This window comes from Salvia splendens, chromosome 10 (assembly GCF_004379255.2).
Source record: "Salvia splendens isolate huo1 chromosome 10, SspV2, whole genome shotgun sequence".
Classification (NCBI taxonomy): domain Eukaryota; kingdom Viridiplantae; phylum Streptophyta; class Magnoliopsida; order Lamiales; family Lamiaceae; genus Salvia; species Salvia splendens.
Window position 1 is genome coordinate 7,764,476 of NC_056041.1, and position 12,312 is coordinate 7,776,787.

Below are 12,312 nucleotides of genomic sequence, written 5' to 3' on the forward strand. Positions count from 1 at the left end.
AGATAACGAACACATTTGAAATAGAACATATAATTTGATGATTGAGAGCAAGAAACTTTGACATGTGACATATTAGTAGTATAAGAATAGTTTAAATGAAATATAGAGAGTCTAGAGAGATGCATCATTAATCCAACAAGATTTAGTTATAATAGTAAAAAAAGGTTAATCGGGATCACCAAAATCCCTTAAAAAAATCAATTCCCAATAAAATAAAAAATTAAATTATTTTCCGTGTGATGTGCCCGTACATTACACTTGAGCTGCCAAACGGCGTTTACACCGCCGCAACGTCGTTAACTCAACGCCCTTCATTCTCTCTCACCCAATAAACCTACCAATAACGCTTTATTCGGAAATACGACAACGAAAACGAAAACGCCCCCCCCTCCACCACCATTTTCTGCTTACATATATACATACACATTTGCATATAAATATACAGTAAAACAAAGGAGACTTCTCCATCTACATACGAGAGTTTTTAGAGAGAGAGAAACGCATAATTGAAATTCCGTTTCTCTTCAATTTCTTTCTCTCAAAACTCTCTGTATTTCTTTTTGTTAGGGAATTGTGTTTGATTCGAGCTGGACCTACCATCGATCCCGCGAAAGCCACTGCTCGGTGTTGCTTTTGGAGAATCTGAAGCTCAATTTTGCGTTTCTCATCCTAATTTTTCTGTGTGCGTAAATGAATCTCGATTCAAGCTCAGCGCCTTCTTTCGAGTCTTAATTTCCGATTTTTTTCATTGTTTTGGAGTTGAATTGCGTGTAATTCAGTTGAATTGTGTCCAACTGCAGATTCGATGATGGTGAAGGAAGTCATGCTGCTGCTGTTCATCTGAATTGGAGCTACTCGTGTGTGGTTGAATTGCCGTTTGCGATTCTCGGCGAGGATTTTAGGGAAGAGAAGAAGATTTGCGGCGAATGCGCCTCCGATCTTTACGTTGGAGGCGGATCTGAATCGGAGCTCGAATTATATACGCCAAAACAAAAATAAAAAAAAAAAGCTGCAGATTGAGGAATCAATTATACATGGAATTACCTCTAGGAACTGAAGGTAAAAACGCCGAATTCATAACCAGAATTCTGGGGAAATTGGATTGGCTAGTGTGATTTTTAATTTTGGTGTGATTATTGAATTTTGTCGCCGAACAGGAAGAAAGGCAACTCATGATTTTCTCTCACTGTACTCATCATCAGCTGCACATACCCAACAAGATCCGTCTCCCTCGCAAGGTACATATTATTTGTCGACGATTTTCAGTCAAGCAGTTTCCATGGCGAAATTCCGTCCTTTTTTCCTTTTTTATTTATTTTGCATGCTGCAGTTATTTTTTATGATGCTTTTATGCGAAATTGGTCGCGTCAAAAACTCTTGAGATTTTTATGAGATATTAATTCCGAAAAAGGCTCCGAAATTAGATGGATAAATCTCGTTCCTTATCATCAGATTCAGAGTCCGATCGATTCAAAATCTCCTCTAAATTTGACTGATAAACAGTAAAAAAAAAAGAGTATTTCTTATTTTAGTAAATTACAACATATATATATTGTTACTCATTTTAAGAGTGGTGATGATTCGCAAACCCTATGGTGTGTGGTTTGAATCGATGGAGGAAGTATAAACTAAAAATTAAAGAAATAAAAGGAAGTGAAAAATGAGTGGGGTAATTGTTGGTGGGGAAAAGGAAATAGGAAAATATATTGGGAGAGCAACCCACGAGTGGCACAGTAAATGTACCCGTGACCCCATCGGCGTATGTTAGATCTGGGCATTTGTCTTTAGGAGTGGGCCATCCATTGGATTGGCTGATTTTGCCTAGTCCAAAAAGGCTCAGGTTAGAACTTAGCGATGAGCTCATCCCCATCCTGCTGCTGGGCTGCCCATTTTCGTCAATTCATTATTTTACTCATTTTTTGTTGATCCCATAAAATCTGTGTCATATGGCTGGGTTTATGCATAAACTTATTTTTTAGTTTTTTCTTTATTAAAGTTATTTGGGCAGCGAAATTTGAAATGTAGTGCAGAACTTATCAATTGTATTAACTCAATCCAAATGAAAGAGTTTAGAATTGCGGCCTATTTCGAATATAAGTACAACCTAATCTGGCTATAACTGAAAGTATGAAAATTAAATACTCCTTGTAGTTTTTTGGGTCATTTCTTTCTATATAAGAAGGCGTTAATTTTAGTGCCATCTCCTTTTTCTCCTCAGAATATGAATAACAAGTATATATAATGAAATACTACATATGTCACAAGTTGAAGTAGAAATAAGGGTGCCTGAGAAGGAAAGAATTTTTTACTAGGCAAAGAAAGGCATCAAATATTTTGTGTCAATATCTTGTAAGGTCTTGGTCTATGTATAAGTATTTCGTTTCATCTTAAAATATCTTCAAAAGAAAAAATCTGAAAGGCTTCATGGGTCTATTGGTGGTTTATTGGTGGATTGATTATTCCAAAACATGTTTCCCTGCAGAAATGGTAGCATTTGAATCATACTGCTTAACACACTGCATTTCTTTCTACATAAACTGTAGGTGGCTACCTTAAAACGCATGACTTCCTGCAACCATTGGAACGGGCGGGGAAGCATGTGACAACAACGAAAGAAGATATTAAAGCTACGGTGGTTGCTGTTGATAGGCCTCCAGTGCCAGCTCCTCCGGCCTCGGTGGAGCATATTCTTCCTGGTGGCATTGGGACGTATAGCATCTCGTATTTCAATCAAATGGTGTTACAGCCTGAGGGGAGTATGGTTACTGCTCAGCCGAGTAGTACTACTAGGAACGATGGAAACTCAAACTGCAGTTCTAGTTTTACTCTGTGGAATGAATCTGCAGTTAAAAAGGGAAAGACAGGGAAGGAGAATATTGCCACAGAAAGACATATTCTGCGAGGTATGCTTAGTTGCATTTAGTTGGTTGCATTCTTGAAATGCAAATTCAGTGACTACTTTTCAACAAGAAGCTGTTATATTTTTTAGTTAGGAATATTCATGGTCACATCTCTTGTGAAATTAGCTGTTTCAACTTACTTACTCACTAGTTGCTCACATCTATTGTTGTGTTCCTTGTTTGGGATGAGACCTTGTTAGTTCATAGTTAGCTTTGATGGTGTGACGCGGAAATTGACATATCCAGTTATATATTGGTCTTCCATATTTTATGTCTTGACATATATAAGGAATGAATTTTTTTTTAATTCTCTAAATTCTGTTAAATCATGCTTGCTGTTTTATATGCTGCACAAACATGGTCATCTCCGAGCCTCAGTTCCTCACTAATTTTAGATTAGATAAGATAGTATTTTATCATAGCAGGTGGCCATTGTATTTTTATTAATATGAAAACACTAGTTTGGAATTTTATGCTGAAGTTGATGATGGTCTACAGAAGCGGGTGTTAATGCGGTTGGAGGGCAATGGGCGCCATTCATGGAAAATCCATCACAATCCTCTTTTAACCATAAGAACAACGCCACAAACTTCAGCTCTTTCTCATCTTCTCAGTCAGTGACTTTCTATTCCAGTTTTTTTTTTTTCCTTTTCTTTGTAGTCTTAGAACATCACTATTGTGAGCAAATTATATCCCCATCATATAACTACAGTAAATAATATCTCATATTATTTGGACCTTATTGGGTTTTCTCAGGCCATCATCGTCTCATCAGAAGAACCAAAGTTTCATGGATATGATAATGACATCTAAGAATGACCAAGAAGACGATGATGATGATGATGATGAAGAAGAAGAGTTCACCATCAAGAAAGAGCCATCGCCCCATTTGAAAGGTTTGTTTTTTCATTTAAAAATAGTTGTATACCATGTTTGCATTTGATGACATATTCTAATTTGACAGGTAATTTGTCTGTGAAGGTTGAAGCAAAAACTATAGATCAGAAGCCTAATACTCCACGGTCAAAACACTCAGCTACAGAGCAACGAAGGAGGAGCAAGATTAATGACAGGCATGCTTCTCAACCCTCGCTATTTAAAGTTCAAGAACTTTCGTATGCACTTTTTTTCCAGAATATATAACAAACTATTATCTCGTAAAACTTGGATTTAATTATCACAAAATTTGCCATGTCTCTACTTAAAATGATTTCCAGTTCCATATCACATTCTCTTTTCTATTTTCTGAAACTAGGATGTGTTCTCTTCCCTCGAGTATTGCATCTTCACATCTTGATGCTTGTGTGTTTGAAATTGTTATTAAATGGAATCTGAATATATACTATTATGCCAATATAGTTTGATGGGATGAATAAGTTTCTTTTTATAGAAATGGCAACATAATTTACATCTCGAGTTCTTTCTATGCCATTTTATTTTGTCAAACATCTTTTGGAGATGTAATAGCCTTTAATCTTTCTGATAGTACTGGCAAGTAGAAGTATTTACTTTTTCAGCATTCCTGATGTGATTCGTATTATCTCGTCAGAAGTGTGTCACAAAAACAATCCTGCATCTCTTAGAACCTAGTACATTCTAAGATGGTTTTTGGTGTTCTGCAGATTTCAGAGGCTGAGAGAGATCATTCCTAATAGTGACCAGAAGAGAGACAAGGCATCGTTTCTCTTAGAGGTAACTGCAGTTTCAAAAAAATTCTTCTAACTGAGACAGGATTTATTAACTTAAAAACTGAGGTTGTACTACATTTACAGGTTATCGAATACATCCAGTTTTTACAAGAGAAAGTAACCAGATATGACAGTTCATATAACATCTGGAATCGTGAGCCATCCAAAATGATGAAATGGGTAAGTAAGATTTCAATTGATTCTCATACACAATTTTGAAATGTTTTTTAGGCGAACAGTATTAATTCTATCATGTTTTTGGTATATATAAAAAAATTATGCTTGTGGATAACTATGAGATGAAAATAATGAGGTAAGAAGATCTAACACCAATTACTAGTTTCTGGTTTCTAACACCAATTACTAGTCCTAAATTGCAGTGTTGCAAAGTAAAATAACTTAATTACTGAGTTTTTTCACTTTGTAGCAGAGGAATTGTCATGGAAACGAAGGTTTTGTAGAACTTGCACGAGGAACAAGCACTGATTCTGCTCCAGCATCAGTATTTGGCAAGAAGTTTGATGAGAGCAAAGCTGTCGTCTCTCCCAGCCTGCCAATCAGTGGGCAAAACCGAGTAGACTCGGATTTGAGCACTGCTACTACTTTGAGAGAAAGAGTGGTTCAACCTCCTGAATCAACATCTAAAGCTGGGGCTGTTCATTCGCCAATGCAGCCAAATATCTTCACTCTTGGTAGTAGGACAACAAGCATTCCAGCTTCCCCAATTTCACCAAAACAGGCATCTGGTGTGGAGAAAACTATGGCAAGGCCTCCATCTCAGGTTCGATCATGTACCACCGACAATAAAATGCCAGAACAGGAACTGACTATTGAAAGTGGCACGATCAACATCTCAAGCGCCTATTCCCAAGGGTGAGCGCTTCTCTTGATTTGCATGTCCTGAGAAACCGATAGTTTTTCAAATCCACCTAAACTTAGTATGTTCAACATGTCAGGCTGTTGAGTACTCTTACACAAGCGTTACAGAGCTCTGGAGTGGATCTATCCCAGGCCAGCATCTCAGTACAAGTCGATCTGGGGAAGAAAGCAAACGGCATCACACATTCTTCAACTTTCGTCTCCAAGGTGTGAAACGACTTTCTTCTCTGCTCTTAACTATAAATTTAAACTTGAATAGCATGATATAAAACTATGACCATGGCAGGAGGATGAAGTCGATGCCACCTTACCGCGTTCTGCAACGGGGAAGGAGTCGGGGCGTGCTACAAAGAAACTAAGGACTAGCTGAAGCCTAGTGTAACAGTATAGTAATATTCTTTGGTAGTTTTATTTGTTCATTTTTTTGGGTTCCATTTTCGACAGAGAGGTATGCCAAAATCAGGAACCGTTGTACATGTGTTTTTTATTATTCCAGATGTTTTAACTCCAGTTTTGGGATACACATATCTCAGCACACAAAAATGTTGTGTTTTTATGTACTACTATCTGTATGTTATAAGGAATTTATTAGTACTATATGTAAGAGGCTTCCATTCTGATATTAGGAAGCCCTGCTTTTGATTTCAGCTCTTGGTTTTTACTATTTATACTTATCGTATTAGTTTGAATTTGGATTTCTTGAATACTTTACCTCATGAAATAAAAATCATTTTCAAAGGTAGTGATATATTTCTAAAAGGGATATTTCTTATGTTTGCAGACAACAGTGCCATATTTTTGTTTGTGTTTTTTATCAACAATAAAAAGCTCTCAACAAGTTCATTTTAACAAGAAAATAAGTATCAAGTGTCACTTCTAATTGTTTTATGCATAAATAAAAGTACAGTTCGTGGATAATTTCTTTATAACAAACACAGCTAGCATTGTCATTGGAAAAAATGATGGAGCCTATTACTTTAAAGTGAAGGGAAATAATCAAATAAACCATTACTCAATTCTCCATTATTCGAAATGTCACGATTTTTACATTAGTTTAGTAACCATTTTCAGTTATGAATACCCTCAGCTGAACTTGGTGTACTCTCAAAGCAACCATTCTATTTTAATGTAACTGAATTGTCATATCATATCTGTTTGCATAAATTTATTTCGAAAATTCTTATGAGTTGTATACACTCGAGGCTAATTTCTTGGATCATACAAGTCATGTATTTCAGGTAAAAACGTTTATTTATAGGGGGATCAATCAAGTTAGTTTCTCGAATTCTTCACTCGCCTTAATCATTGAGTGGTCCACTATTTTTTCCACTATTTAATTTTTTAAATTATAATTTATGCTTACAATCTTTAATCACAAATAGTAGAATGACATGGAAGAATATTTGAAATAATAGAAAAGATTTAGTCGATATAGTTATAACAAGTTTTGGTTTTAGATTTTAAAGATATCTATCTTCCACACTAGAGTAATAAAAATATTAGAAATCTAAAACCAATGACACCCCCCCCCCCCCATTGTTATTTTAACAAATGTATTTATATAAAATCAATTTGTTACTAATTCTTGATTACATGAAGAGGATTTAAACCACTAATATTTTTTTAAATTGCAATGTCCATGAATCACTGCAAGTTGTAAAAGCCAAATCGTGACAAGGATATAGGTTATAGAGCCCAATTATAATAGTAAATGCAACTAATATTTGAAGACCTTTTCATGACAACTATTATAAGCTCGAATATTATGTTGTTCCATTTACTTTGATCCGCATTAACAACCAGAAGACAAGACCAATAATCTAACCTCCTCAATTATTTATCAACCAAATAAAATGATAGAACATGATATTGCACTTCGTCCTTCATCAATTTCTTTTTCCTTTTCTATTCTAAAAAATCGTCGTCCTTAACATTCGAATATTTGCTTGATTATATTAAGATGGGGTGAGTGGCTGCAATACATTGAACGTTACATTGATGTTTGAAATATACCTATAGCTGCACTTTGTGTCTATATTTTTTAAAAGATAGACATACAGAAAATACATACTAGTAGACAATTTAATTTCGCGATAAAACTAAATAAATGTATTGTCAAATTAAACTTTGAATTCATGTGAAATTCAAGAGTTTTAGGTTGAAGTGCATGTAGAGGCAATATTCCTTCTTAAATATATTATGATAGCACATGGACATTTGACATTCTTTGTTGATGTTGATGACATCGCAAGAGATATTCTTCAAGTTTATAATTGGCAATGGTCAAGATTACTTCTTCTCTTGTTTTAAATTAAAATGTGATCTTTTATTCTCTAAATGAAATTCCAGAATGAATCACATTTTCTCTACACGCTTCAAGAATGAGTTCAGGATGCCATTGATTTGTATTCTTTCAGAAAGGATAAAATCATTAAATATAGTGAATTCTTAGTCATCTTCATCTCATGCAAGAACTAGCTAGAGAAAATCAAAATAAAAAGATCCCACGTCACAAAATAAAATAATATGTAAAATGAGAAAAAATTTAAATTGCATAGTTGACAGTAAATTAAATCTGTATATTTGCTTGTCTTTGTGTACAATGCAGAGGAATCGATATAAACCCCCTTAAATGAGAGGGTAGATTTTCTCTATACAAGAATTTTAGTAATTATTTAAGTTAGATAAAAAGAACAACTTCATCAAGCACTTCCCTAACCCTCTCTTGTGTAAGTTGCATATTTTACCTACAAGCTTCAAGAAGTGCCCTTCCAATCAAAACCCACCTTCTTGAGAGGTCAATCTGCTCTGCGGTGCTCCCGGTCCATCACACAACTGCTCTTCCTATCAAGGTTCAAATACTACTCACTTGCTGTGGTTCGTCTTCATTCTGCATTTGCAAACACTCCCAGGGATTGGCGTAGAAATAATCCTCTTCTTTAGGCCGATCAGGAATCACCAATCTATTGGTCGGGTTTCCCATGCGTTGAGCATGAGAATCTTTAACGGCAGTAGAGAACTCATCCCAATTCAGTAACCCCAAATTATATTTGTCTATCAATTTGACTAGCAGCTTTCTGTCCAGTAAAACGGTCTTCTTGTATCCAAGATGTCTAAAACCCGCATGACAAATGCAACAGTCTCATAAAAGAGCTCAAGAGATAGTACTATGATATTCAACTATAGGAAACAAGATCAATATGTAAATCAGATATATAGAGAACATGATCATGGTCAATACCTGCGATGTCCTTCAACAACTTTAGCCATATTTCCATCATATGTGGGAACAAAGATATCACTCTCCAGTGAAACAAGATAATCAAGTGCCGCCATCTGAGACGAGTGGTTCTGGAAATACCTAAGGTCAGAAGACTCCAGCAATGTTTCCTTCCTCACCTATTATATATAGACAGAAGAGATGATGAATACAGCATATCATAGAAAAACTACAGCTTACAACAGAGATGGTATATACTTACCAGATTTGGATATGATGCTCTAAGACTAGATAGTCTTCTTTCTCCTCTATAGATTTCCCCAGCTGCTATGTAAATCCGGATATTGCGATCTATGTCCAGTGCCCGTAATGTGAGTGCAGTTTCTTCTGGTGTCAAAGGACATAGACCTTCTTTCCGTTTCATATCAGAATCTATAACCTTCTCTTTCCACCATGGGTAAGCGTATCTTTAAAATAATGTGCAAATTAGCTCCAGCACAATCAGTAAACATTAATGAAATACGCACAAAAAGGCTTATGGCTTACCTCATTTGTGTTAGTTCCTCCACCTCGTCCACACCACAACCTTGTGTACAACCAGAGAAGGCAAGCATGTCCATCTCATATCTCAGATGAAGCACAATGAATGGACCATTTTGCCTAAGAATTTTAATAACTTTTCTGCCCAGTTCTTCTATCTGAGGAGTAAACCTTAAAGCACTGAAATTAACTCTGCAACGGAGCCTCTGAATGTCCATGGGCTGATCATTATTGGCAAGCCGAGCATCTGTTCTGTTTAAATGGACAACTTTATATTTCTGGATCAGTGGAAGAATCTGCAGCAAGAAGGAAATGTGAATGAATTTGTAATCCGGAAGAGCAGAAAACGAGCAGCAACCAGATATTTGCTAACCTGGTTGTGATAGTATGAAATATCTGACCAACTAACGGGGGGCATGGTATAGATGATCCCTAGCTGAACCCTCCTCTTGACTCTTGGAGGCAGCTCCTTGAGTATCCTAACTTCATCTCTCACGGATGTAATGAAATGGTCAACATCAAATATGTCTTGGAACTCACTGCAAACACTCAAACAGCTCTTTTTAGCTGGCGAAATAAAAAAACTTTAGAATAACTAATTGGATATGCATGTGCATCAGTAAACATACCTAGGATCATTCCAAAATGAAGTCTTGTCAAGTTCAGGAACTACCAATGTAACATTCAGATATCTTGCAATGGCTACCATGTCGCATATCTGCAGGTGCAAAGACAAGGTTAGACAACCATTTAATATAGACGTCGAGCTCAATCTCTGATCATGGGAAAAAAAGATACTCAATCTCTGATCATGGGAAAAAAAGATACCCACCGCAGCCCGCATTTGATTCAGGCCTCCGTTGCATGAAACCATCAAGTAACCATTGTTCTTGTAGACCCCTATCAGAAACATATGGTTTTCACATCATAGGTCAGCACACGATATTCATGTGGCAAGTCTTCTGATTTTTTAGTCAATTCTTGAGAAACAAACACGACCAACAAAGCATGTCGAAATCACATGAACTAGAAGAACATGAAAGTGATAATCAAAGCACACAAACAGCTATCATCAATGAAAAAGAAAATAGTTCATTATCTTTGAAAATCAATTAGCGAACCAAGTTTTTGAAAGAAAACGTATAACTCAATACATCTAAAATCCGGATCTCTACAATAATTACATTTAATTAATCAGGCACGGTAATCAGTGCAGCAAATGAAACACTATCATCATATTCCAAATTCCCAGAACAAGACCATCCATCAATTTTCCACAAAAAATAGCCAAGATGATCAAGGCAAGCATCCACACCGAACTAGAAGGAAAAAAACACCTAAGCAATTAAATCCAACCATAAAACGCCACTAGATACACGATTTTAATTGCTCATCAAATCAAGATTTAACAGAGCCGACACTCACTCTTTGGAGGCAAAACTCTCAGAAGATGCGATTGACCATCCAAGGCGACGGCCGACGATTCCTGCGAGAAGCAAGAGGGCCATCCCTTCAAAACACGAAGCCCCCGAGTTTCGCTCAATGCCGTCAATTGAACTAAGCAAGTCCACAGAAAAATCGATGTAGTCGCTCTAATTATCCAAAGCTTCATCCTCGATCTCGATACGACGCCGCTATTTCTCAGCTTCTCCAATCTATCGCCCCCAAACGCCGCCGTTTTGAGCCCCATTATCCCCCACTTTCTCCGTCGGTTGCTCTCTTCGCAGTCCTTTAATCTGCACATCCCAATACGCTCATACACACTCTCCCTATATACCTCTATCTCTCCTAGCTAACTCAAACAACCGCGATTTTGTCTGACCACTTCAATTTCGTGATCCCAAAAATCCAATCTAACACAATGGCCGTATAAATGCGCCTCCAATTAAAGGCAGATGTGAAACTGAATTCCAAATCTAAATGAGAAAGGGGGGCAGATTCAGCAGGAATATGTTCCAACCGACCAAAAATCGAAGAAAAATGGATAAATTAAAGGTGCATTAGTGTAATTGTGGTTAGTTGTGCGGATCTCCAGCAACAGATCGAAAGATATGAAAAGAGAATTTAGAGGAGTCCAAAGTGATAAAAAAAAAGGATTGCAGCAAAAGTCGGCGGCGAGGTTTAAAGTGTCGACGGAGGAAACGGCATCTGAAGGCAAGCCACAGAGCGAAGATGGATGAGGAAAAAGAGGGATATTGAGAGAGAAGAAGGAGAGCGAGATAACAATGAAGAACTGTGTCGGTTTGTAGTATTGCAATTTGCAAGTGCGTGTGTATTTAGAGAGAGATGCTGTGTGTGTGTGCGCGCGCGCGCGCAAATCAGAGGAAAGTGAAATCTTGTGTTTAATCTTGCTCTGGGCTCTAATCTGCTGTGCTCGTCTCCGCTCGCTTTGAGCATCCGCAATAGGGCAGACGATAAGCCGCCCGATACCTTGGGCGCCATCGTCCGCCCACTGTGGGTGCGCGAACGATGCCCGATGCATCGTCCGTGCCCTATAGATCGTCCACGGACGATACGCGGACGATAGGCATCGTCCGCGCCATCGTCCGCCCACTGTGGGCGACGCGGACGATGCAACACGTTTTTTTTTATTTCAAAAAAATTATTTATATAAATACCCATACCCCACCTTCACTTGTAACCTTTCCATTCACTTTTTCACACTCAAATTACACTATAAAATGGATTCCGGTGAATACACAAGTCCGAATAGTCCGATGTTTGGGGGTGGTGCACGTTGGGCCGGGTACAGACATTGACGAATATCGGCAGTTTTTCTAGAGTAGTCAACTTTTTTTCATTTCTAACTCGTGTAAAACTTTTTTTAATCAATGTAGGATTTGTCGTTTTTAATTAATCGTGGTATTTTTTAATTATTTTGCATTGCCATATTTGAAAATATTTAAATTAATTAACAAAACAATAATGAAACCTATAGAGCGACCTTTAGGGCTGCTTATAGGGCGCCCCACTGCATGTGGAAGGGTAGGAGGATAAAATGCTGACGTGACGGTGCATAGGGCGGGCTTTAGGACGTCCCTTAGGGCGCCCCACTACTAATGCTCTTAATCTAGATTACCTTTTC

The 12,312-nt window shown here is 37.2% G+C and overlaps 2 protein-coding genes across 4 annotated transcripts; one reads left to right on the forward strand and one right to left on the reverse strand.

Moving 5' to 3' along the window:
- Window positions 1–377: 377 nt before the first annotated feature.
- On the forward strand, window positions 378–6,114 carry LOC121750135 (transcription factor BIM1-like). Of its 2 annotated transcripts, none has more exons than XM_042144604.1 (12): window positions 378–682; window positions 801–1,059; window positions 1,158–1,238; window positions 2,544–2,903; window positions 3,399–3,513; window positions 3,657–3,796; window positions 3,865–3,973; window positions 4,523–4,592; window positions 4,673–4,768; window positions 5,016–5,461; window positions 5,545–5,674; window positions 5,754–6,114. In XM_042144604.1, the coding sequence occupies exons 2-12, from the start codon at window positions 1,035–1,037 to the stop codon at window positions 5,835–5,837; spliced, it is 1,656 nt and encodes a 551-aa protein (XP_042000538.1). In that variant the 5' UTR covers window positions 378–682; window positions 801–1,034; the 3' UTR covers window positions 5,838–6,114. The 2 variants fall into 2 exon arrangements, with proteins under 2 accessions (XP_042000538.1, XP_042000539.1); XM_042144605.1 differs by having other exon boundaries at window positions 5,019–5,461.
- Window positions 6,115–8,003: 1,889 nt separating this feature from the next.
- Window positions 8,004–11,536, reverse strand: LOC121752393 (rhamnogalacturonan I rhamnosyltransferase 1-like). 2 transcript variants are annotated; one of them, XM_042147435.1, is made up of 8 exons: window positions 10,653–11,534; window positions 10,060–10,127; window positions 9,857–9,945; window positions 9,601–9,766; window positions 9,234–9,523; window positions 8,950–9,154; window positions 8,709–8,866; window positions 8,004–8,580 (listed from the first exon to the last, which is right to left on the reverse strand). In XM_042147435.1, exons 1-8 carry the CDS (start codon window positions 10,969–10,971, stop codon window positions 8,322–8,324), a joined length of 1,554 nt encoding a protein of 517 aa, XP_042003369.1. In that variant the 5' UTR covers window positions 10,972–11,534; the 3' UTR covers window positions 8,004–8,321. The 2 variants fall into 2 exon arrangements, with proteins under 2 accessions (XP_042003369.1, XP_042003370.1); XM_042147436.1 differs by having other exon boundaries at window positions 8,455–8,587; window positions 10,653–11,536.
- Window positions 11,537–12,312: the final 776 nt, after the last annotated feature.